General features: G+C 45.3%; 1 protein-coding gene across 1 annotated transcript; it reads right to left on the bottom strand.

Annotated features, from left to right (window-relative positions):
* Positions 1–1,823: 1,823 nt before the first annotated feature.
* On the bottom strand, positions 1,824–6,393 carry LOC119385121 (uncharacterized). Its single transcript, XM_037652655.2, has 2 exons — positions 5,867–6,393; positions 1,824–2,356 (listed from the first exon to the last, which is right to left on the bottom strand). The coding sequence occupies exons 1-2, from the start codon at positions 6,296–6,298 to the stop codon at positions 1,868–1,870; spliced, it is 921 nt and encodes a 306-aa protein (XP_037508583.1). The 5' UTR covers positions 6,299–6,393; the 3' UTR covers positions 1,824–1,867.
* Between the last annotated feature and the right edge of the window lie 18,388 nt (positions 6,394–24,781).

Genomic DNA, 24,781 nt, shown 5'->3' with positions numbered 1-24,781 from the left:
GGAGGAAGGTATATAACAGCTGCATCTTACCCGGTACTTACCTACGGAGAGAAACCTGGAGACTTACAAAGAAGGGGTAAAACTTAAATTGAGGACGACGCAGCGAGCGATGGAAAGGAAATGATAGGTGTAACCTTAAGAGACAGGAAGAGAGCAAGTGGGTCAGGGAACAAACGGGGGTGAAGGACATCATAGTTGAAATCAAGAAGAAATGGATATGGGCCGGGCACGTAGCACGTCGGCAGGATATAGCGGTGGTCCATTAGGGTAACTTGGCTGGGATTCCAAGAGATGGCAACGCGTTAGGGGGGACAGAAATTAGGTGGGTAGATGAGATTAAGAAGTTTTGTAGGTATAACGTGGCAGCAGAAGCACAGGACCGGGTTCATTGGCGGAACATGGGAGAGGCCTTTGCCCTGCAGTGGGCGTAGACAGGCGGCTGCTGATGCTGCTGCTGCTGCGGCAGTGCTGCTGCTGCTGTGCTGCTGCTGCTGCTGCTGCTGATGCTTGTGATGATGATGATGATGATGATGATGATGACCCTAAAGGAAGAAGATTTCCGGAATAAACCAAATTCAGACTAACATCGCAGCGGCGAGTGTCTTTTGCATTCATCTGAAAACAGCAGAGCCACATTTCGTACTTATTCCTCCACCGCTGTAAATATTACATGGACGTATCCCTCTCATGCCGGCCATAACCTGAATAAAAATGGTTTTGTATAAGTTGTGCTGTGTTCGAAGCTTCGTAAAGCCTACCATGGGTGCTATAGCGATGACAGGAAACACGAACACTGCGGAATATGCATGATGTGCCGTTTCGCATTTAGTTTCAAGCGGCTGTAGCCTGGAGGGCAATGAAAAGCCGATAGTGTCATCTACGATACTATCAAGGATCACTCTACCATCTTTTTATTGCCAGCAAGGGTCGGTCGCGATGAAAACAGCGCGCCACGCTGCTTGCGTTTCTGTCCATCCCCCCTGTACATGCAAGGGAGAATTGCCGTCTACCTGAATGGAGCATGGGGCTACAAACGAAAACCCACACTTGTTCTTTTCTGAGAAAGGTCGTCTTGGTCCGGCATGAATTTTTCGTCCATGTGACAAGTGAGCTACACAACCGCTCAGCGTTGATAAAGGCAGCGCATGCATTTTCTCTTCCACCTGATTTAAGGACCACCGTTAATTGGCAAGTCATATCAAATTGCCGTTTCGGAACGATGCCAGACGGTGACTGCTTGGCTACCGTGCAACAGAGTGAACATGAGCGTGGTGTTTTGCTTTATCTGCCTGAAATTGCCTCCTTGTCAAGTAAAATCACTAAGAGTCCAATGGGAAATGCGCTCTCACTTAATTACAAATTTCCGTACCTCAAGAAGGAATGTGGTTGGATACAACGTTGAAGGCTGTCCTCGGTCGCCAGACAACCAGACCGCGGCAGCCGACAGTGACCTCCGCGACACCTACAAAAGTAGTCCCGCTCATGCACTCTGCGATGTTCTCGGAAGGCGGGGTCATCGGCCGTCCGGCTCATGACGTCATCCTGCAGGGCATGCCCATTGGTGCAGTTTTGTATGCATCCTCCTTGCCTTTGACGAGGAAACGCCCCGGACTTCAAAAGTTGTCCTACTATATTTATAAAAAACGCGCTAAACCTCTTTTGGGTACACAGCAGATACACATAAGGAATGTTATCTTGGTGCAAAATTAGAATCCGTGGACCGCCAAATTGCAGGCAGAGGAAAAAGGGCTGCATGAGCCCTTTCACGGGCCAAAATGTGCGAACACTTGCAAAATTATCTGCGTAAAACAATCATGCTTTTATTGCCTGACCACACATTTTAGGTAATATATTTATTCGCGTTCTTTTATGATGTGCCTCCACCCTCGGTCGCCATAAAAATTCGCAGCCGCTCAAGAGGAAAACTCAGTCCTTCCTTGCCCGACGTCTTCATCATCCGCAAGGTCGCTTTCACCCGCACTGGAAACGAAATGCGGATGTGTTCTCCGAGCTTGTTTGTCGAGATGTGCCAACCGTGAGGAAGAGGAAGCTTGCTGAAGTCTTCTTCTTCACATAAAAGCCAGCCACCTTCAATCTTTGTCCCGGAGTCATTGAAGGCCCAACGAAATATGTCTAAATCGAATGGGAGTACCACTACCCCGCTGGAATGCCTTCTGCGTTGAAGTTTCTTCTGCACTTCGTAAAAAAGTATATCAGCTGCATGCTGTAAGCGTCTGCTGTCAGGTGGCCAAGACTCTTCGAAACTCCGCAGGCAGTCCCTGTTTAGGTTACGTCTTGGTTCAAACGAACACTCCCACATGGAACAACCTTTCCAGTGAATAAGGTAGCCCCTTCTCTGAAATGTGATAAATATATTAAAAAATTCCCATCATCAACTCAATGCTCACGTATGCAAAAACCATTACCATATACACAGCTGGTAAGTACAAGGAAGTATAAGGAAGGCCTTCGTGGAATAAAATCTAATGTTTGACGAAAGCTCACCTGGCCCGACATGATCATTATGACCTATGTAAAAATACATACACCGATCACCACAAAAGTAGAAGCTTGGAACAACGTTTCGGCTACCGAGCAGGAGTCCTGTCCCGAATAATGCAGCTCAAGTTCACGCGCAGTTAAGTATCAATAAAGTTGACGCAGACAACGAGCACAGTTTGCATGATGTCGTCGTTCATATAGAGAGCGTCTGCAAAGTATGGCTGTCTTTTTATTTATTTTTTTTTCAGCTATACATGGTGTGTCGATGATAAACATGGCGTGTAAACAATAAATCCTGTTCATGCAAGAACCATACATACGCGCCCGAGGCGCGTGTACGTAGGTTTAAATTGCGACCTTTTCTTTGAGGGACCAAAGGAGCAGGACCATGTTTCTATTTATTTGTCAGACCGCCTACGTCGTGGTGCCTCGTCTCCTTGACTTGATAGTTACCAAAATTGGCATAGGAGGTATGAGTGTATGACGAACATGACAGATAGGTGATAACATAAGAAATTTTGTCAGGCACCATGCATTGTGGCTATCGATTTCAGGGAGAAGGAGCGGGCCAGTAACTGTTTATGCTACACTTTGAGCCAAGCCTTGGAAGAATCGACGCCTTCGTGCAATTTGAGTAGTTGGATGCAAATCGTGAGCTCACAACGCTCGTTGACTGCAATGGCGTGTGAAAGGTAGCTCATTGTGAGATGTAACGACGGCAGTCTCGTTACAGCACAGCCGTCACTTTATCGGAACGAAGGGTCAGCAGCGTTTTTACTCATGTTCTTACTCAGCAGCAGCCATACTCATGCGGGGACGAGCAACTCGAGACTATAGGTAGTTGAGTCATGGGAGTACATACGTAAAGTTTATTATATTGTTATAAAGTGAATAGTGAACTTTGCAACAACAATTGATTGATAAGTACCACCACCACAACTGATGTTAGGCAAACCGTGGTGTAATAAATTTATTGACTATCTGTACCGCGCAATTGCTGGCTGAGGGTAGTTGCAACACGTGTTTTTCGGAGTTTATCTACTGCTTTACAATCGCCAACTATTACAAACGGCATGTATTTTTCTTGTTTAATCTACGCAGTGTCATACACTATCCACTGCCTCTTTTCGCTGTCATGGGTTGATATTCACTGTTAATCACCTTTGGCGCACAACCCCCGCTCCTTGGGCAGTGGTATACAGACAGACAGACAGACATGAAGGAAGGCAGAGACAGATAGATACGGACAGATACAGACAGACAGGAAGGCAGAGACAGACAGACAGACAGACAGACAGACAGACAGACAGACAGACAGACAGACAGACAGACAGACAGACAGACAGACAGGAAGGCAGACAGACAGACAGACAGACAGACAGACAGACAGACAGACAGACAGACAAACAAACAGGTAGGCAGAGACGGACGGACAGACACAGACAGACAGACAAACAGACAGACAGACAGGAAGGCGGAGGCATACGGACAGACACATACAGACAGACAGACAGACAGACAGACAGACAGACAGACAGACAGACAGACAGACAGACAGACAGACAGACAGACAGACAGGTAGGCAGAGACGGACGGACAGACACAGACAGACAGACAAACAGACAGACAGACAGGAAGGCGGAGGCATACCGACAGACACATACAGACACAGACAGACAGACAGACAGACAGACAGACAGACAGACAGACAGACAGACAGACAGGAAGGCAGACAGGAAGACAGACATACGCGGTCAAAGAGCGTTTGGTTCACAAAGAAATACATTGCATTTAATAACACGATATATCCCGGTCGCGTACGTCATGATACCCTGCCCTACCGTCACCTGTGGAGTATATCGTCATACGCGTCCATCCTCCATGTGCCACATGTTATTTTCAACCAATATTAATGCAGGCCAACGAATATGACATTGAAAACTTTATAAGACACATTGCGTGGAATAAACAGTACATTGACGTGCCTTTTCTTAGATTTATCGATGTTATCGTAATATAAAAACGCTTACATATGCTGAACAAACTGCTGGAAAAACTATAGATGACTTTCCGCGGCGACGCGCGGGCGTAGCAATGTTTGATCACATGATCGTGACTGGCCTTGGCCCAGCGCAGGGGCTGTGGCCCTACAACACAAGCGGTTGTGCCAGGGTGTAAGCAAAATCACATGCTTGCGTAGCAAAACAAAGTTTATATTCATTTGCCTAAACGTCGACAAGGCTAAACGTTTCGCGTTTGTGTTGGCGCGTGCTACACCGCAGTGACACGCGACATGTTTATCCTTCCTCACATTTACGTCGCATGCCTAGAATTTTTGCATAAGTAACCACCGGATACTGCGGTTACAAATGAACATGGCAGACCCATGCCGACGCGACCGCCGGCTTCGGTCCGAACTCGCGCTTGCTCTTTGCCCTCTGTCCTGAAAGCATATTAAATTGTGAGATTGGCTACCGCTTTGTGTAATGTCAAGCTGGGGATAAACAATCACGTATGTTTTGTTTTTATTACTGACATCAGCTGGTTGTTCAGCCACGTACGCCTGCTAAGCCTAGTCTCCGAGGATTTGAAAGTAGATTGCCGAAACAGCACAAAATTCCGACGAATACAATAATCTCGGAGCTTGAAGACGCAATATGAAGCAAATAAAGGTGTACGTTCTGAACATAGGGGCCACACAGCACACGGCGACAACGTGACAAAATTGAGGTGGAAGGAACCCGCTTCCACGGGTGCAGTTATAATGTATTTCTTTTTCCGCTTCCGTGTGCTCGCTTTTACTGGCCCAACGTGTGTGCGTAGACGCTATGGGGACACCGAGCAGACGACACGGTGCGATGAAGACACATTGAGCAGGGCTGCCCAAGGCCACGTTCCAGGGACTCGAAGGCCACGTTGTGGTGGCGCCATCCGATTTGAATTGCAGAAACCAAGTGCGGAAAATCAACTATAGTCTAGCGTTGCTCGTCCCCGAGGAAATACGCCAATGAATGCTGCTTACACTTCGTTTCGACAAAAGTGACGTCTGTGCTGTAACGTGAGTGCCAGGGTTACGTCGGACAATGTGTTGCCCTTTCGACGACAATGTAGTCAACGCGCCTGGTAGGCCCACGGTAGGCCCACGGTAGGCCCACGGTATGCAAACAGCTAGACAAGCTACACAATGACCTTGTAAGACTTGGCGCAAAGTGCGGCATGAGCAGCTACTCTCTCTGACTGTTTCGCATGAAACTTATTTCTAGAATGCGTAGGATCTGGTGAGATTAACAACGGAAACTTTTGGTTACGCTTACTGTAAAGTATTATGCTATGCTAATTAAAAAATGGCAAAGTAAAAGCTCACCGTTTTTGCGATAACCCTCTCAACGCTGGAAAAAGGCATGGCTTGCCGGAGGTGGAGTCTCAAGTAGAGGTCCCGTAGTCCTGAACACAGCCCGTGCTGCTTGAAATGTCTGCGCTCGTGGCAGTGGCGAAAGCAGGAGTATTTGGAATGCAGTATTGTCGCATCCGTTTTTTGTTGCCGTCCACATCGCGAGAACATGAGTCTGGTTTTTCTCTGGCTCCATGTCGGTATCCAGGAGCTGGCATTGGTCAATGACGCAGCACGCGTAACCTGTTTTTGCAAAGTCATCGGTGCTACGTCGGCGGGTGCCCGTAACTTCGTAGCATTGGCACTGCGCACGACAGCCACGGCTTCAATCCTTATTGTTTTACACCCCGGTGCGTGAGACGCAAAGCGAAAAAGGGCGCTTGTTTTTTCCGACGCACATGTCATAGACGTCGGTGATCACTCTCGTAGGCAGGAGATGATGTGAGGCAGTTTTAGAATAGCATGCGCAAAGATAGCGTTCATTGCGGTCGCCTGCTATTACAGAGTTTTAGACTACCGTACGCAAAGCTGGGGGCGTTGCGGACGTAGCGTTAGTGTCCGTCACTTAATGGGAGCCCGCAAGAGGTTAGCGTATGACGCATGCGCAGTGGTGCGAAGCGCTAACGCAAAGCTTTGCGTTACGCTATTCTAAAACTCTCTATTGGCGTCACTTAACGGGGGATCGCAAGAGGATAGCGTACGACGGATGCGCAGTGGCGTCAAACGTTAACGCAAAGCTTCGCGTACTCTGTTCGAAAAATGCGTAGTATTGATCACGAAGTCGCATATTGCGAATGCTGGCTGCTCGCCGAGCTCCAGCCAATCAGCGGCGGCCGTAGTAGACAATCCATTAAATAGACACATCGAGAATAGCTTCCCTGCCTCCACCTTTTCAATTTTATTTCTCCTTGCGCATAACGCGCCATCTCGGTTTAAAGAGCACATAATATATTCGTTGTTTACATCTGGCGGTCTAGAGTGTAGCAAAAGGCAACGCTCGGAAGTGCCCGATATATTTTTTTTTTCGATTTCTCAATAAAGCGTTTTTCGAGAACAATATTTATATAATTCTTTATTTATTAAGGCGAAAACTTTACGTGTCTGTGTTGGCGCTGCCCTTGTCGGCGACCTTTGCGAAACTGCGCCGCGACGAAAAATAGCGACACCGCAAAGAGTGACGACTCGTTACCAAATGCTCTAATTGACGGCACCTTCCTTACGGATAATAATTATAATAAACAACAACAACAACAACAACAACAACAATAATAATAATAATAATAATAATAATAATAATAATAATTATTATTATTATTATTATTATTATTATTATTATTATTATTATTATTATTATTATTATTATTATTATTATTATTATTATTATTATTATTATTATTATTATTATAATAGCCGCAGATACAAAGCATGCGACTGAAGTAAATAGAATAATAAAAATGTTGGGGTGCGCAGACATTCTGAGATCATGAATGGTAGTTTAACCACAGTATATAACAGGTAAACTATACCGGTAATTACGTATACGGGCAGAAACCTGAAGGCTTACGAAAAGGCGAAAAACGTTGAACTTAAATTGAGGACGACGCAGCCAGTCATGAAAAAATACATGATAGGTGTAACCTTATAATGGACAAGAAGAGAGCAGAGTGGACGAGCAAACAGACGTGATCTAAGGATATCTTAGTGCAAACTAAGAACAACAACTGGGCAGGGTATGTAGCGAGAAGGCAAGATAACTGATGACCATCAAGTTTAGCAGAGTGGATTCTAACCGAAGGCAAGCGCGCGAAGGGGAGGCAGAAAGTTAGGTGGGCAGATGAGATTCAGAACTTTGCGGGAATAACGTGGGCGCAGAAACTACAGGAGGACTGGTTTAATTGGAGAAGCATGGGAGTGGCATGTGCCTTATAGTGAGCGTAGTCAGACAGGCTGCTGGCGGTGATGATGATCACGCGTTTGTAAAATGTGAAGGCGAATGCCTTACTGCACGACTGGTACACAGTTGTAACATTTTTTTCCCCATATAACGTATCTTAATAATGACAAAAAGTATGTCACGAAGGCAAGAAGGCTTTCGTCTTAGCGTTTTAAGCCCGTGTAACACGTGTTTAGGTTTTATTTATTTATTTATTTTTCTTACATACACTCAAGCGCCTAGGCATTGTACAGGGGATCGGGGTACATGTGTGCAACAATAACAAGACTACCTATGTTTCGGCGAACGCTATCAAAAATATGTAAAGGTTGGCAGTCGTAGATTGTATTACAATAGATAATTCTAGTTCGTTGGCTGGTCTACTCAAAGAAGTGGAAACTAGTACCACAAGAAATTAAAATGCAAAATTGGCTAACAAAAATTTATTAATTTGTTCGTAACTGATTACATTATGTCCCACATTCCAATTAGCTAAGTTTACCCGGGCAGTTCGCAAGGCGGATCCACCTGGAACGAATTCTCATGATGACGCCAGTTTCGGGATATTAATTCCCGAACATTACGGAGAAATGCATTGCCATTCCGATTAAGCTCTTGAAAAACGTCGTTAATGCAATTAAGCACAAGATTAACAACTGCATCACAATGTATTTCTCCGACACTGGTCTCCACGCTCCTTGGCGCCAGTGTGTATATCGTGTGTCAGCCACAGAGCCTTAACCATTGTCATCTGCATCGGCTAGTAATACTGCCTCTCATTTCACACCACGTTATTCTACAGCACGGTGCACCGCGTGAGCAGCTCATCGAACGAAGGACGTGTACTTCTATCGGACGTCGTCAAGGTATTCTAGAGGCATGCAACGTCTTTCACCAGATACCACGGCTTACAGTCAAGGGTTTAATGAAACACCGGTTGATATACTTGCAATGTATGTCACTTGCGATTCATGAGACTGGGACCGTGTCCTTTCCTTTGTGACGTACGCCCATAATACTGCTACGCAGACCACGATTGGATTATCTCCTTACTTCCTGCTATAATGACGCGAGCCCTTCTGCATGTTATGCGCCATACTTCTTTGCCATGCTTATGCGAATGAGTCGACAACAGCTTCCCAAGCTACTAAACACGCTGAAGAAGGCGTCCAGAGGGCCCGATCTTACACCACTGCTGGTCAGCAGCGTCGAAAACAGCATCGAGACGTCTCGAAACCTTTTAGCGTCATATCATCATCATTCTCAGCCTTGTTTAGTCAACTGCAGCACGAGGGCCTCTCCCAATGATCTTCAGTTTACCCTATCCTGTGCGAGCTGATTCCATTTTATCCTTGTGAACTTCTTATTTTCGTTACTCCATCTAACTGTCTGTCTTCCTCGACTACGGTTCCCATGCTTTGCTAACCATTCTGTTGCTCTTACTGTCCTCCGCTTGTCTGTTCTACGCATTACGTGGCCAGCCAAGGTCATTTTTTTTTTGCTTGATGTCAACTAGGATATCTGCAACTGCTTTCTGTTCCCTTGCACATTCTGCTCTCCTCCACTCTCCTAATGTTATTCGTATTATTTTACGTTCTGTTGCACGCTGCGTGGCCCTCAGCATTTGCTCTAGTTGTTTTGTTATTCTCCATGTTTCAGCCCATATGTTAGAACTGGCACTATGCAGTGGTTGTATATTTCTCGCTTTAATGATAGAGATTTCCTAACATTATTTGGGAGCACCAGCTGAATGCGCCCCAGCCCATTCGTATTCTGCAGGGAATTTCTTTTTTTTTTGTGATTAGGTTCCCGTGAGTAGTTGTCCTAGGTATACATATTCTTGTATACACTACAATATATGGTTTTCTATCTTAAACTCTTTCTGTTTCGCCAGACCAAGCAGCATTATTCATTAGTCTTCACCATATTCATTTTGAGGCCTACCTTAATATTCTCTCGGTTTAATTCCTCAATCATTTTTAGGGGCGTAGCTCCTCTTAGTCTAACCTTGTCACGTCCCCATTGTCCGGCGTTACCGGCGTAAACGGCAGTATCTCCCGTATAATGCAATAGATGGCGCTGCCTCGTAGAAGTACGTACAAACTGTAGTTCAGGGACGATATTCTAGATGGCGCTGTACACAATCTGTGTCGTCATCACCATTTCTCGTCTCATTTCCTAGATGGCGTTCGTCCAATAGAATTGTGTGCAATATGGCGCTTGTATGAATCGACACTAAATGGCGCTAGAAGTGCCGCTGCTCTCCGATTGGCTGCTGCGCGGGGAGCGAGCGCCTCTCTCTTTCTCCTGGATCGTCGCCGTACGTGTCGGATCGTTGGTGGAGCATGAACGATGCGCAGCGGCGGGCGCTCGCTTGGCGGCAGCCAGGCGGATCCCGTGACGGTGCGCGCCAAGGACGCCGCTGCGAAACGGGCTCAACGAGAAGCGGATCCCGAGACCATGATTCCTTCAGGAGCTTCGCCCAAGCTCTTCATCATTCACCCGTGGATAGGCTGTAATTTTTGCAATTCGTTGCTATCGTTACTGAAGAGCACTGTGTCGTCTGGAAATCGTAGGTTGTTGAGCGGTTCTCTGTCAACCTTGATTCCCGTTTCCTCCCAGTCTAGCTGCTTAAACACTTCCACGAAGCTCGCGGTGAACAATATTGCGGATATCGCATCTCCTTGTTTTACTCCTTTGTTGATCCCATTTATTATTTCGGAGGTGCTGGCCAGTTACAGCACCAGGGAGGCCAAGTACTGTTCTGGTGAGGCAGTGAGCGTTCTGAGAAAGCACAGGGAATGTATTCCAGTCAGTTGCCCCGCCAGCTACCAAGTGACACTCACGAGGGAGGTGCTATAGCAGTCAGTTCTACTTCTACCCTCCCTTGCTTAAACGACTGCACGCTGCAGTCGAGCGCATCGGATAGGTCACACGGACCTATCCGATGCAGCGCACAGTGCTTTGGGATGTTAAAGGAGAAGGCACGCTGGTCTTTTTCTGTTCACGTAGGACGATAGATATGACAAGAGGTGAATAAAAATCCCAATTTCACTTGCGGTGCGATGCAACCAGTGCGATAGCAACAAATGAAGTAAGGCTGGCAGCTAACTCTTCTAGATCCAGACTCGCGTAAATCTACAAAATGGTGCTGTAAGAGAACCCAGCCACTCCATGCAGGAAAGGGGATTTCGCACAGTCTCTGCGTTGAGAGCGCAGCATGTAGAAGGGTATACGAGCCGTCCGCTAATGCCTGTCGAGATAGCGATTTTGATTTCTTTGAAGTTAGGGCGAAATCATTGCACTGCTGTTGAAAAAAAAAACTCGAATAATGTTTCCTATTCTTTGATTGGCTTAATTATCTGCTGGTTTCATTAGTTGTGTCTAACAAAAAAAAACAACCCCTCGAACAATTCCCCTTCGTTAAGATTGCGACAGACACTTGCGTTAGCCCTAACGTAAAAAGCAACTGCAAAAGTGTCTAACTTTGTCATTTATTTACTATGCCTCGTTTTTCTAAGCTTTGTTCGTTTCCTTTACGTTGGTGAATTGTAGGTACCTGGGAAGATCGTTACGAAATCATGAGAACGGAGAAATAAGTTTCCACCACAATACGCGTACAAAAAGTTCGAAAGAGCTTTGTTCACCATAACTTGATCGGACGTTCTGTTCCTTACGACGTTCATAAAAGGATAAAGTAAGAATTACAAATGTAGCTCTGACCGATATGATACGCGTGGAGTGTTTAAACATACACTAAAAGAGTAATAAAATAACGAGAAAAAGAAACGGCAGCTCGAGATTGCAGTCAAAAAACGAAACCGAAACGAAAACTCTTCTTTGTTTCGGTGGCGACATCCCGTGTGAAGCTGTGGAACTAAGTCACGGGCTGAAAAAAAAAATGATGATCCGTCGCCAGGAATCGAACCGCTGACGGCACGGTGATGCCGCGCTCTGAACTTGAGCGATTAGCTCGCTCGGCCACGGTCGACGGCCTTGTGGCTGGTGGTAGGCAAGGGTTTATCAATTTACCACAAGCATTTGAAGGACCGTGTTTCAAAAAACGCGTTAGGGAACAATGTTCCGCGAATTGCGGCAAGTTGAGAATGGCTTCAAACGAAAGCTGAGTGCCAGGACTACATGTGATTTCCTGACCATTAACGTAACTTGCTTAGTTTTACGACAGTGACCGTTTTTGTCTCGAAAAACCGGCCACATTTTTCGCCGTTTCCATAGACTCCCATTGTACAATCTTTAACTGCTCTGGGAACAAAATTGAAGCTTACTGCAACATGATCGCTGCAGTCTTCTCGTCCGTTTAGGTTCCCAGAAGCGCTCTGTGGTCTGCGTTTTTCAACATTCACCCTCTACGCTTAATTATTCGGGAAAAACTCGCCAGTTCCATTGAAAACGCGCTAGCTTCGCGCCGGGGCCGCCAGGGGCGCTGGCGAAGGAGAAGCGACCACAGGACGAAGTCAACCAAATATGGGAAATATATTTAGAGCAAAAATCCATTGTGCAGAAATTAGTCGAGGCAAAAATTAAAGGTGAAAGTGAACGCTGGATGACAGAGATTCGCGAAAAGAAGAAGGCCGCGCCTAGGATATTTTGGAACCACCTAAAAGCGCTGGGTAGGAAGTCTGTCACAATGCAACAGCATATGGTAGATGAAGGAGGAAATAAATTGGAAGGATATGAAGCGCTAGGTTACATCCGAAAGATAACAGCCGATTCGTTTAAAAAGGTCCCCCAGGGGATTCCCCCGGTGAGTAAAAGTACGCAAAGGAGTGCAACCGACGAAGATGTAGTACTAGAGAATTTCAATTGGAAGAAGGCCGAAGGAAAAATTCCTAAGCGCACTACTCCGGGCTTAGATGGGTTCCCGTCAGCCTCATTAACGAACTCGGACATAACACTAAAGAAGCACTGCTGAAAGCCGTAGAAAAGTGCTTGCAGAAGAGGGAAATACCAGACAGTTGGCGAAAAAAGTAGAATGAACTTAATCTATAAAGGCAAGGGAGAAAAGGATAACATTCGCTCGTATAGACCGCTAACAATTACATCGGTGCTATACAGGTTGGCGATGCAGGCAGTAAAATTAAAAATAGAAGCGTGGGTAGAACAAAATGATATTTTGGGAGAACTTCAGAATGGATTTCGAATCGACAGGCGGTTAGACGATAATCTGTTTGTTCTTACCCAGTGTATAGAAATATCTAAAATAGAAAACAGGCCCTTATACGTAGCTTATCTAGATATCACCGGGGCATATGACAACGTTAATCAGGAAATTTTGTGGGATATATTGAAGGAAGTGGGCATAGGTGACGACTGTGTACAGCTTTTGAAGGAAATATACCGAGAAAATACAGTTTGTATAGAATGGGAAGGAATAAGTGGCAAGGACAGCGTTGAAATTAGCAAGGGGCTGAGACAGGGATGCCCTCTGTCCCCGCTGTTATTCATGCTGTACATGGCGAGGATGGAAAAAGCGCTAGAAGGTAGCAACATTGGATTTAATTTGTCACACAAACAGGTCGGAGCGATGGTTGAGCAGAAGCTTCCTGGTCTATTTTATGCTGATGATATTGTCTTATTTGCGGACAGTCAAGATGATATACAGCGACTGGCAGATATATGCGGAAGGGAGTGTGAGGCTCTAGGACTAGGATTTAGTGCAACAAAATGTGGATTGATGGTATTCAATGATCACGGAGGCCATACGGTCTTAATACAGGGCCAAAAAATACCGAGGGTAAGCGAGTACAAGTACCTCGGAGTATGGGTAATGAGGGGGATAGATATATGGAAGTACAAGAGAAAGCATCGGTAGCAAAGGGAAAGAGGAATGCTGCAATTATGAAGCACAGAGCTTTATGGGGATACAATAGGTACGAGGTGCTTCGAGGGCTGTGGAAGGGTGTGATGGTTCCGGGGCTTACATTTGGGAACTCAGTGGTGTGCATGAAGTCAGAGGTGCAATCAGGAATGGATGTAAATCAAAGGACGGTGGGCCGCCTCGCGTTGGGCGCTCACGGGAAGACGACAAATGAGGCGGTAAAGGGTGACATGGGATGGACAGGCTTTGAAGTGAGGGAAGCGCAGAGCAAAATGAGATTCGAAGAGAGGCTGAGGAAAATGAAGGAGAGTAGATGGGCAGAGAAGGTTTTCAGGTATTTGTATAGAAAAAGCGTTGACACGCAGTGGAGAAAAAGAACTAGGAGGCTCACCAGTAATATACGGCTGGCAGTGCGGGCGATATGACAACAAGGAGCATTAAGCGGAAGGTCAGAGAGGCGGAGAGGACTTATTGGATGACAGCGATGGAAAAGAAGCCGGCTCTGAGTAACTACCGAAAAGGAAAAAAACGAAATAAGGAGGGAAAGGTTTTATGATAATTCAAGGGGAAGCGCTTTACTGTTTGAAGCAAGGTCGGGCTGCCTTAGAACGCGTAGTTATAAAGCGAAATTCAGTAACGAAGAAGAACAATGTACATGCTGCGGGGGAACTAAGGAAACGATGGAACATGTACTGATTGAATGTGGCGATATTCACCCAGGTATACGTGTGGGCACGAGTCTACATGAAGCCTTGGGTTTTAGGGACAACAATGGAAAGCTGAACACGTCCGCGATAGAAATAAGTAAGAGACGGTTAGAGTATTGGTGGCAGAAAAGTAGAGATAAAGTACAAAAATAAATAACTGGGAAAAAAAAAAAAGGTCATTCTGCCTTAAGAGGCAGAGAGATGGACCGTGAATTTATATTTTTTGGTATAATAACGTAGATTTAATCAATGTAGATAAGGCATTAGGACAACATGAAACAAGGAAGTTTATTTTTTTTTCCTTTCTTTTTTTTCGCCTTCGAGCCTGGTGGCAGACATGTCACCGCCCCGTTATAAAGGGGACGCTCATAGCATCCATCCATCCATCCACAAAAGCTGGATATGAGAAGCAGTTTTAGAATGGGGTACGCAAAGATAGCGTTCGTTGGGCGCATATGCTATTTCGGCCACTTAACGTGAGTACGCAAGAGGATGGCGTGCGACGCATGCGGAGTAGCCGGTTTTACAATGACATACGCAGATAGCGTTTGTTGCGTACGTAGCGTATAATGCATGCGCAATGGCGATGAACGAACGCAAAGCTTTGCGCACCCAATTTTAAAACTGCATTGTTGGAAGTTACGGCTTGTGTCATCTGTTTTATTGTGTCACTGAAGTTTGTGGATGCGAGAATCTTTGCAGCGACAGCGTACTGGTTCATGGTTTCTTCCACAGTACTAGCTGCATGTAACGAGAGGCTGGTCACGCTTCTCCTTTAGTTGCGAATTTCTGAGGGCATGAGAGTCAAAGACGCGTTTCACGGGGAGGAGTTCGGCATTTTTTCTCAGTGCTGCCTTGACTATCTCGATGCGGTTTCGGACTTCTGATTTATGTTTCCCCTACTCTGTTAACCTCCTCCTTTCTTGGTAAAGCCTGCAGCTCTTAGCAGAACCAAGAGGTTCTCTTGCGCGTCTTTTGTGCCTGGTTAAATATAGCAGGCTCGCTCTCTGTCGCCGTACAGTGTTATCGTGTTTTCATCTTTTCACACCGTCCTATTTTAGGTATAATAGCAAATAATGAAATTATATTTTCTTCCATTTATTGCAGGTGGCACTTGCCCTAGATGTTAAGAGACGAGCCTGGTTAAATATAGCAGGCTCGCTCTCTGTCGCCGTGCGGTGTTATCGAGTTTTCAACTTTTCACACCGTCCTATAGGTATATTACCAATAATGAAATGATCTTTTCTACTATTTATTGCAGATGGTACTTGCCCTAGATGTTTATAAACAAAGGCTACACCAACTAAATTATTACTTTCTTCTTTTTGATGGGCTGACTGACAGGTTTTAGTATGAAAAAAGATGGATGTAAAGAGATTGACATTTTCCTCTTTTCCTTGGAAACTTTCAAAAACAAAAGGTCACAGTTTGTAAAGCAGTTAACTTTTTTGAGCGTCTTTGTTTGTCGGCATCTTCAAGAAACCGCACTAGGGTTATTGTGCTAAATTATGTTTGACTTGGAACGCTGCCCCATGCTGCTAATGGCACAACAATATTTGTGTGTATGCCATTTGTAGTGTTCTTAGCAGACTTCCGGAAGTGCCTAGTGATTTCCATCAAGTACCTGTCATGAAGCCATGTGTTCAGTCTGACTTGCCACACATTGTGATATTTTGACACTGAGAAATGGGATGTATTAAGTGCAATACCCTGATCTGCCTCTGACAATGATGAGTTTACAGCTGTGTGCTTATTGAGTAAAAAATGGGCAAGAGTCCCAATTTCTTTAGCTGATGTGTCTTATAACATTAACTTGTTCTTTTAGCCTGACATTTTCTAATACTGGGCATCATAAAAGAATCATGTTTTTTTTTTTATCAGGCTGGTATTTTCATATTCCTAATTTTTATTTATTCATTTTAGTAAGTGGCTCATTCATGGTAATTTTTGCGGTCGTTTCGATTAGTTTTCTGTTCATACATTTTGTTTTCGCGCTACAGTTGGTTTAGTTGTACTTTTTGTTATATGTCGCTGTAATTTACAGTGTTCATATTTTCTGCTAGCCATGGCACATTTAAGCTTAACTGTGTGCTCTCTAGGGATGTCAGACCATAATTTCTGTGATAAGGTTTGTACGCTGCATTTCGAAGCCTGAAACCGTTACACCTTTAGTGGGCACCGTTGAAACACATATGCTGCATCCACAAATATTTTTAGCTAATGTCTAAAATGGCGCCTTTTGTTCCCAACGTCTATCTTACTTCTGTAATGATGCCAGAGCTTTTTCCAAAATTTTTTTCAGTGAGAAATGTTCCAACAGAGGCATATAAGAACGTTCCTAAAAGTTTCATTTTGTGAGCAATACACTTCAGCAACAGTGATTTTGCAAGCAATTTACGTTCTTTTTTCATTACGCATTCTTGGCTCGGTGGGCCAAATATTACTTTGCAGTTTTGTTTTGTTATTAGTGATTTCAACACATTGGAGACGATTTCCTTTAAATGTGGTCTTAAGTAGCGCTACTGAACGATTGTTTTGCAACGAAGGGAGACACACACCAGATGCCCGATTCATGCCTCCTTTCCTGCTTATAATGCTGTGTTGGAGCAAGATGGCGAGTTGGGCCTGTTGGTTTACGTTCATGTTTGGAAAATTAGGTTGAAGCACACTGAAAAAAAAACGTGGACAGTAGAAGTGGACACGAGTAAGTGCTGTCCTGTCCACTTCTACTGTCCATGTCTTTTTGTTGTGTTGCTGTGTTGGCTGTGGCTCGGTGTAGCGTCTTCTCATTGACCTATCGGATTGGTAGGGCAGATTCATCAATGTGCGATAACTGCAACTGCATAGAGACTATCGATCATCATTTGTGCCGCTGTCCGCAATTTCAAACACATCGTCGGACTCTCCAGTGTGCCAGTGTGCCTTCAGGAGACTTGACGGTCGGCCTTTTCCCGATCGAAAGATCTTGGGAGTCTGTCTTCATAGCAGATCAGCCCAGAAAACCACACGAGCCCTCCTGCAGTACTTCAAGGCACCAAACTGAGTGACCACCTGTGATACACTCCTCTGTGTGTGTGTTGTGAAATGTGTCTCTTTCTCTCTATTTTTACTCCCTCATTCTCCTCCCATGGGTAGGGTAGCAAACTGGACGCTAGTTAACCTCCCTGCCTATCCTCTGTTCCTTCTCTCTCTCTCTCCTTCCTACAAGAAAAAAGTTCAGCGGAAGATGAATCGTTGAGGAAACGTTTCATCATGAATGCTTGTCTTCGTCAGGGCACTGACGGCAAGGGCGTAGCCAAGGGGTTGGGTGGTTCAAACCCCGCCCCCCCCCCCCCCGAAAATTTTCTATTTTGCTCGTGTTTCTATACACGCACACATACAAAGGCACGCACGAACATATATAAAGTATGGTTGAACCCCCCCCCCCCCCGGAAAAAAAAAGAAATTTCTGGCTACGCCCCTGCCTGACGGAAACTAGTCCCCTTGTCGAGGCGTTGGCTTCAGCGACATTCCCTTTTCGGCAATTTCTCTTCACTTCATCTTTGCGTTTGATTAAGAAAAGCTAATGAGTCGACGCTTACATATTGCAGAATGGCTGTGCCAGATCCTAAATTTTGTCGTATTGCACTGTTAGTTGTTTGACAACAATTTTGCGAATGATGAATCATGCAACAAAAAGTGTTCTTGAAGGTTGGATGCTATATAGCTGCATTTTATTTACCGCGATATTTTGCATTCTTTTGCCGCTTCTGAATAATATTGTATAGTCGCATGCATATCTCATTTCGTGGTTTTTACGTTTCTATGCTGTACAGGAATCGTTGCTGTTTCACATAATAAATTATGACATGACCACTTTTGTCTGTGAATCTACTGAGCTCTCACTCTGTAATAGTAATTACGGAATAAAGTAACTGTAATTACTATAACAGAGGGGGCTTCCTAAAAACGTGCACTAATATAATTGCATGCGCAAAAACAAAACAGCTAAAAGAAAAGAGATCCTGCATGACGTCTTAAAAAAGTTTAGAAAACGTCTTTTCAAACACGATGCAATGGAATATTTTTATTTTTAAAATGGGATTCTTTTGCGACGTTTTTAAAACGTTTTCTAGATCGTCTTAAAAACGTTTAGAAAACGTCTTTTCGAAGACGATGGAATGGGATATTTTTATCTGTTTTAAAAATGGGATTTTTTGCGATGTTTTTAAAACGTTTTCTAGAACGTCTTAAAAACGTTTTTTAGATCGTCTTAAAAACGTTTTCTAGATGGTCTTAAAAACGGATTCTAGCCGGACATTAGACGAGATATAAAACGTTTTCTAGACCTTTAGCTTCTATTCCGTGACGTTTTCTAAACGTTTTTATCGTCTCGGATAAACGTTTATAAAACGTCAATTATCCGTTTTGTGCTACCTGGGTAGATACCATAGCCAACATCTAAAACGATCCCACAGCCACCGTATTCCTCAAGAAAGGCAGGAAAATCCTTATCGAGAATGGGGTCAGGCGAAGAGTTATAATCGATTCAATTTTATTCATGGCACATTCATAATAAATATTTAGAGAACTAGAACGGGGGGACAATAGGAATAAGGACTAACGGAGAATATCTTAGCTATTTGCGTTCTGCGGACGATATCGCGCTTTTCAGCAGTGACGGTGGCGAATCACGAAAAAATACTGGTGATGTAAATGAAAGGAACGTTAAAATAGGATTAAAGATGAATCCGAAGAAAACAAAGATAGTGTTAAGCGGCCCGGCGAAAAAGCGAGATTAAGAGTGGAAACCAGACTAGAAGCGTATGTATCCGCGTGAGCTAATAGGGACTTTTAGCTTGTACGTATACTTTTTAGCGTTACCGTGTTACCAGAATACCGTATTGCGTTTACCGTGTTACCGGAACGCATGTTTTAGAAAAGTTTTAGCCCGTCATACGTAAACGTTTACGTACGTTTGCGCAAATCACTAAATGGCGATGATAACTGCATTTAAGGTACATTTAATTTAGATAATATTGAATTACCGATGCGGGAAAATCATAACAGAGGTCTTTAGCGTGTGCAGTATCCCGGTAGGGTGGCTACCGGACGATGGCGTCTTCATCTTGCGACGCTTCGTGCAACCACAGGCATGGACAAGTTTGTTTTCGCTTAGTGGTTTTGAGGGAAAAAAATGATTGAAAAGAGAACTGATTCGTAATTATGCCGCTGCAAAGTATTTAGAGTGAAAGTAGAATGCCTGATACTTCTGCAATAACAACTTTGTTCTTGCCTGGTTCGCCTTGGCCCCGCTAGATGGCGCCACCTATCAAGCCTGTCAGGGGCCTAAGGTAGGGTGGCCACCAAGGAGGTTAAAATAAACCTCCTTGGTGGCCACCCTACCTTAGGCGGCTTAGGCCTCTCACGTTTACGGATTTGTTATTTTAGGTCGCTCTAGCCTCGGTAATCCGGCTGAAACAAGGTGATCGTAAGTGGCGTTCGCGCTTCGGCTTATTTTGACTCGGCGGCTTGAGTCTTCGCAAAGCGGATATCGCGAGTAGCCGCGAACGAAGGTGGATTTGCGGGATAGGGCCGTAAAATAAAGCCTATCCGGCGAGCAGTTGACGTTCCGTAAAGGTTCGCGCATGCGCAGATTCCACCCGGTATCCGGGAACACGGTAACGTAAAGAAGTATACGTGCGTGAGTATGTATATGGGTGAGCGTATGTGTCTCGCACACGATTGTGACTTTCCGCCACAGATGTCCACACGCCGACACTTTTTGAAGAATTCTGCTGGCCGGAGCGAAAAAAACCTGCTACCGCAACGACTATCCCTCCGTCGGGACGGCTACCCTACAGGGGTATTCACACGAGAGAGAAATCGGCGGGGGACACGGGGGGATTGTGGATCACGTGACCACGTCGTCACGGATTACTGATTAGTGAGTGGACGCCCCCCCCGCCCCCCCCCCCGCGACTCTTCGGAGGAGACGGGGACCTGTTCCCCGACAGGACAAACGATCCCCTGGCGGTGGGGGATATGGCGGAATTTCGGGCTCTTCTTCATCGGCCACATTGTTGCACTTGCTCCTGCAAAGAGCGGCAGTGGGTGTCCCACTGACCTCCATTAAAAAGGCTGGACGGCGCATCCCCGCTCTGCGAGGCGGGCGCTTGTGAAGCCACCGGAAGGTCCCCTGTTTGTCCCGGAAGCTGACGTCTTCTGTCCGTCTCAGTCGCGCAATTCAAATATTCTCGGGTCGCAGCTGTTGTTATGATCGTTTTTCTTTTTTATTTTTTGAAACTCTGCGATTACGCCTCACTTTAGACGCCGACGAACGCTACACGAAAGGTGACAGACGCCGTGCCGACACCATCCGAATACGGCGGAGTCCTGCAACGTACAAAATGCGTAAAAAGTAATGCAACATTGAGGTACTTACGCGTGAAATGTCTTCAATGACGTCTTTTCAGGTCGATTCGTACAGTTTACTGCGCTACAGACAGGTATTTCTTTAAAAAAAAAAAAAGAAAAGTGCTCTTCCGGGACAAAAACGGCTGCTTCCGGTGGCTTCACGCCTGCGTGCTCGATGCACCATCCAGCTCCTCCTAGTGGAGATCAGTGGGGTGTCCAGTCTGCAGCTACATGGTCGTATGCAGCTCGTCGTCAGCAGCTCGTCAAACGAGTGGTACAAGCCACCAGAGTAGTCTAGTAACACTGGTCTCCCCCTCCGTTCGCCTCGTCCGTGTGAGTGGGGAACATTTGTGGAGACTTCTCCTCGCGAGCTGATGTCACTAGGCTCCGCCTTTATCCCCCGAGGATTTTTCCCCCGTCTGAATACCCCTTACCATGCCTGGTCAAGCTAGTTCCGCGACAATGACGCTGAACGGGGGAGGAAGGGGAGGGGGAGTTAGGGTTTGAAGACGAAAAAAATGCTAATTCTCTCTTTTTCGGAGCATGGCTCATCCTGCGGCAATGGTGTGCGTTCTCCCCAGCATGTCGTCTATGGGCATGCCGTTTGAGAAGAGCGTTCGTCGAAATTTGAATGCATCGCTTGTTGCAACGTCTCGCTACATGAAAACTTTGCGTTCACCACGTCGGAACCGCAATTTTCATCGTATTTCACGTGCACTATAATATTAATTCTAAGAGCACGTGGGAAGCAATCATTGAACGAGATGTTTACTTGAGAAAGATAGGTACGCCACAAAAAGGACGGCGACGAAGTGCAAACACGAACTGACAAACACGTGGCAAACACGCGTTTGTCAGCTTGTTAAAGATTGTCGGTGGGCTACTTGGTTTGGAAGCATTCTAACGTAAAAACGTGTCTTCACTTCGCCCCGGTCTTTGTTGCGCCATACCTATTGTTTCTCAAGTAATGAACCAACTAGCTCAGCGACACGCCTTGTTGAGCTTTTGACTGATTTCACAAGGTAAAATTTTGTGACATCACTGAAACAAATGTGTTTGTTACGCTTGACTACAATACGCGCGTGTGTAAATACGTGTACGCACACAGATAGGAAACTATCCGTGTAGTTTATGAGGCCTCGCGTTACACAGTTAGCGGCTGAAAGGATGTAAATGATATAGCGCTACGAATGTGGTGTCAGGTTCGGGTTATGCATAGAATTAGTATTCACATAAAACTTCTTCCGCAAAAAGCATTCGTGTGGGAATGTTTGGGCGAATCCTGATGCTGGATATATTACTGAAGTCGGCCGACCAGTGGCAAAAATTTACGAAAGAGAAGTACTTTGAATTTGGACCATGAAGTTAACGGTATGTGTTATAAAGTTTGAAGATTTTGGTAGCGTTGAACAACTGGTCAACGAAGTGGCCATCTAATGAGTGTCAGTCATTCTTCTGAAGGCCACCTTTTCGGGTAGAAAAGTGACTGCGTTAGTGATAAATATTAGTCATTGTCATACCAGGAACTAACAAGAGAATGCAATCTATTAATTCTCCCATACTTCGCGCCCCGAATCGTACGTGCGGCATAAGCACGATACGATACATGCACTATCTTATTTGTGGTAGTACACCAATCCATATGGCGGCTTTCTGCAGCTTAGGCGACAAACTTCAAGCGCCCAATGCTATATTGCATTGCAAGTGTATCCCGTCTTTAAGGAAAAAAAAGCACATGAACAAAACTAATAGGAAGCGCGCAGGCGTGATGCCCCGGCAATGAAAGGCGCACGTAGGACGCTCGACGTCAGATGGATACATAGGTTAAATTAATGAAATTTCTGAAAATGCTTATCTCAATCGGATCAAATATCAGGTCGAGAGCAGACGGGTGGCAAAAAGGGTCGAATATTCCCGGCTAAAAACTGACTGAGCTCTACACTGTCTGAAGGACGGCAAAATGGGCCTGATAGCAGCCGCTGAAAGCCAACGGCTCAGCCAACGTCGGCTGAATAACGGCAAAAGTGGCCGAATATTATCCGGTGAAAGCCACCGGCTCAGCCGACATAGGCTGAAGAACGGCAGAACCGGCTCAATATTTGCCGATGAAAGCCATTGGCTCAGTCGATATCGGCGGGACGGCGGCAAACCAGGCCCAACATTGCCAGCAAAAACCCAATATCGGATGAAGGGTGGCAAAACCGGCCCAGCAATGCCGGCCAAATTCAACGACTCAGCCAATAATGGCTCACTGCCGGCAACACTGGGCCGAGATTGGGCCTCGCGTAGCCGCCGTAAAACCAATATCGGCCCCACGTTGTGCGCTGCCTGACCCGCTATGACGAAACGATGGCCCTGCCTATAGTGAACTAGAATATACTAGAATATACTCTAGTGGTACGACCGGCCGGGCTCCCGCGTCCTCTTTTTACACGGATGCCGTGAGATGGCGCCACTGCTACATTTCCTAGCAGATTTGGCTGTGTTGTCGGGCCGTCGCGGGCCCCTTCAGAGTTGCAGCTGCGGTTAATTCTAACGTGTGTGTTTACTTTCTGGTTATTGCAAACATCAAACAGCCAGCTTGCTCACTGCATGGCTCAGCGGCTTTATTTTGGCCAAGTACACATATTTTTTTCATATTTACCGCACGGCTGAGAACATTCGGTACAGCGATCGCTCATTATAAGCATACATCCCTATTTCCTTATAGTTGTGGTGCAGGGTTACTATATAGGAGTTCATTGGTAGAGGACAGTGCTCAGATCGAAAATAAAAACGGACACCTCTTTATTAATTGTGATGATTAAAAGATGACTAAAATATTGCAGCTAGGATATATGCAGGGGGATGTCCCGAAGTCAAAGACGGGAATGGGACATTATTTTCAAGCTATACATAAAAACTATGCTACAGCAGTTTATATACTCCGAGTACAAAGAATAATAGCTGGTTTTTAGAATTAATAATATAATTAAGGAATATAAAATGGGCAAATAATAAAGATACAGGAAGCGTTGCGCGATAATGAAGATTTATAAACAGTGCAAATGACGCGAAGTACAAAAGATAATTTGGAAGTACATATGCATGCCACAACAGTATAAATCATGTGGCATACATATACTGGAAAGGACATTTCCACCACAAGGATGTTAAACAACAATATAAAGTGTTAGAAAACAAACAGGCTAGACCAGGAAACAGAAAAAGGAGAAGGCAGGGAGGTTAACCAGGAAGACTTCCGGTTGGCTACCCTACACTGGGGGGTCGGGGAAGGGGAATAGAAAGACGAGACCAGATTAGAATAAATGATAGGACGCTGAAAGTATAGTGATGATTATATGGGCTACACGTTAGTACTGGACAAAAGAATTTTTTTAGCTAATGGCGTGAGCAGTGGGGTGCAAAATGGGCACTTGCTCCCTCCCCCTGCAAGCCGCACCAGCGCTTCCCCTCCCCCACCCCGATCCGACACAGATTAGCACCCCCATGACAAAATTCTTCCGACTTCTATGCTTTTAGGTGTTTCTTGAATACGTGAATTATAAGTGTTTTGATGTCTACAATAAATGTATTCCAGAAAGCGACAGGTTAGAAATGGGCCCACTGAAGAGAAATGAGGAGATGAGAATTATGGACGGATGCGACCAGGAGTGATAATGCGATAGCAACTAACTCGCGAGAAGGGTACCTGCGGATCATTGGTGTCACCATAGTCCCTCAATACCTTTGAAGGACTATGGTGTCAGGTACTGAATAGTATTGAAAGACTACGGTGTCACTAACAGCAAACCAGTCAGCATATATGTACAGCTTCTAAGGTTGATTTGTTTTAGAAATCGGAGTGTAAGAGCTAGAATAAGAATAGAGGGCATATATGTAGTGCGCACAATGACGGGGAGGTGGTCAGTAATGTAAATTTGTAAAGACTCCTACGTGAGATGGGCAACGAAAGAATAGACAATGCATGATCGATTACAGCTCCGGAGCCGCCAAGAACTGAGCAAGCAGGG

The sequence above is a fragment of the Rhipicephalus sanguineus genome, chromosome 1 (assembly GCF_013339695.2).
Source record: "Rhipicephalus sanguineus isolate Rsan-2018 chromosome 1, BIME_Rsan_1.4, whole genome shotgun sequence".
Classification (NCBI taxonomy): domain Eukaryota; kingdom Metazoa; phylum Arthropoda; class Arachnida; order Ixodida; family Ixodidae; genus Rhipicephalus; species Rhipicephalus sanguineus.
Note: the sequence above shows the minus strand (reverse complement) of the source record. Positions and strands in the feature narration are given on the sequence as shown.

What these genes read in the sequence shown, in the direction of transcription:
- LOC119385121 (XM_037652655.2), bottom strand. Translation starts at nt 6,298, where the DNA reads ATGACATGTGCGTCGGAAAAAACAAGCGCCCTTTTTCGCTTTGCGTCT. An exon ending in AGAGGGTTATCGCAAAAACG is followed by an intron (nt 2,357 to 5,866) that starts GTGAGCTTTTAC and finishes ATCACATTTCAG; the next exon opens with AGAAGGGGCTACCTTATTCA.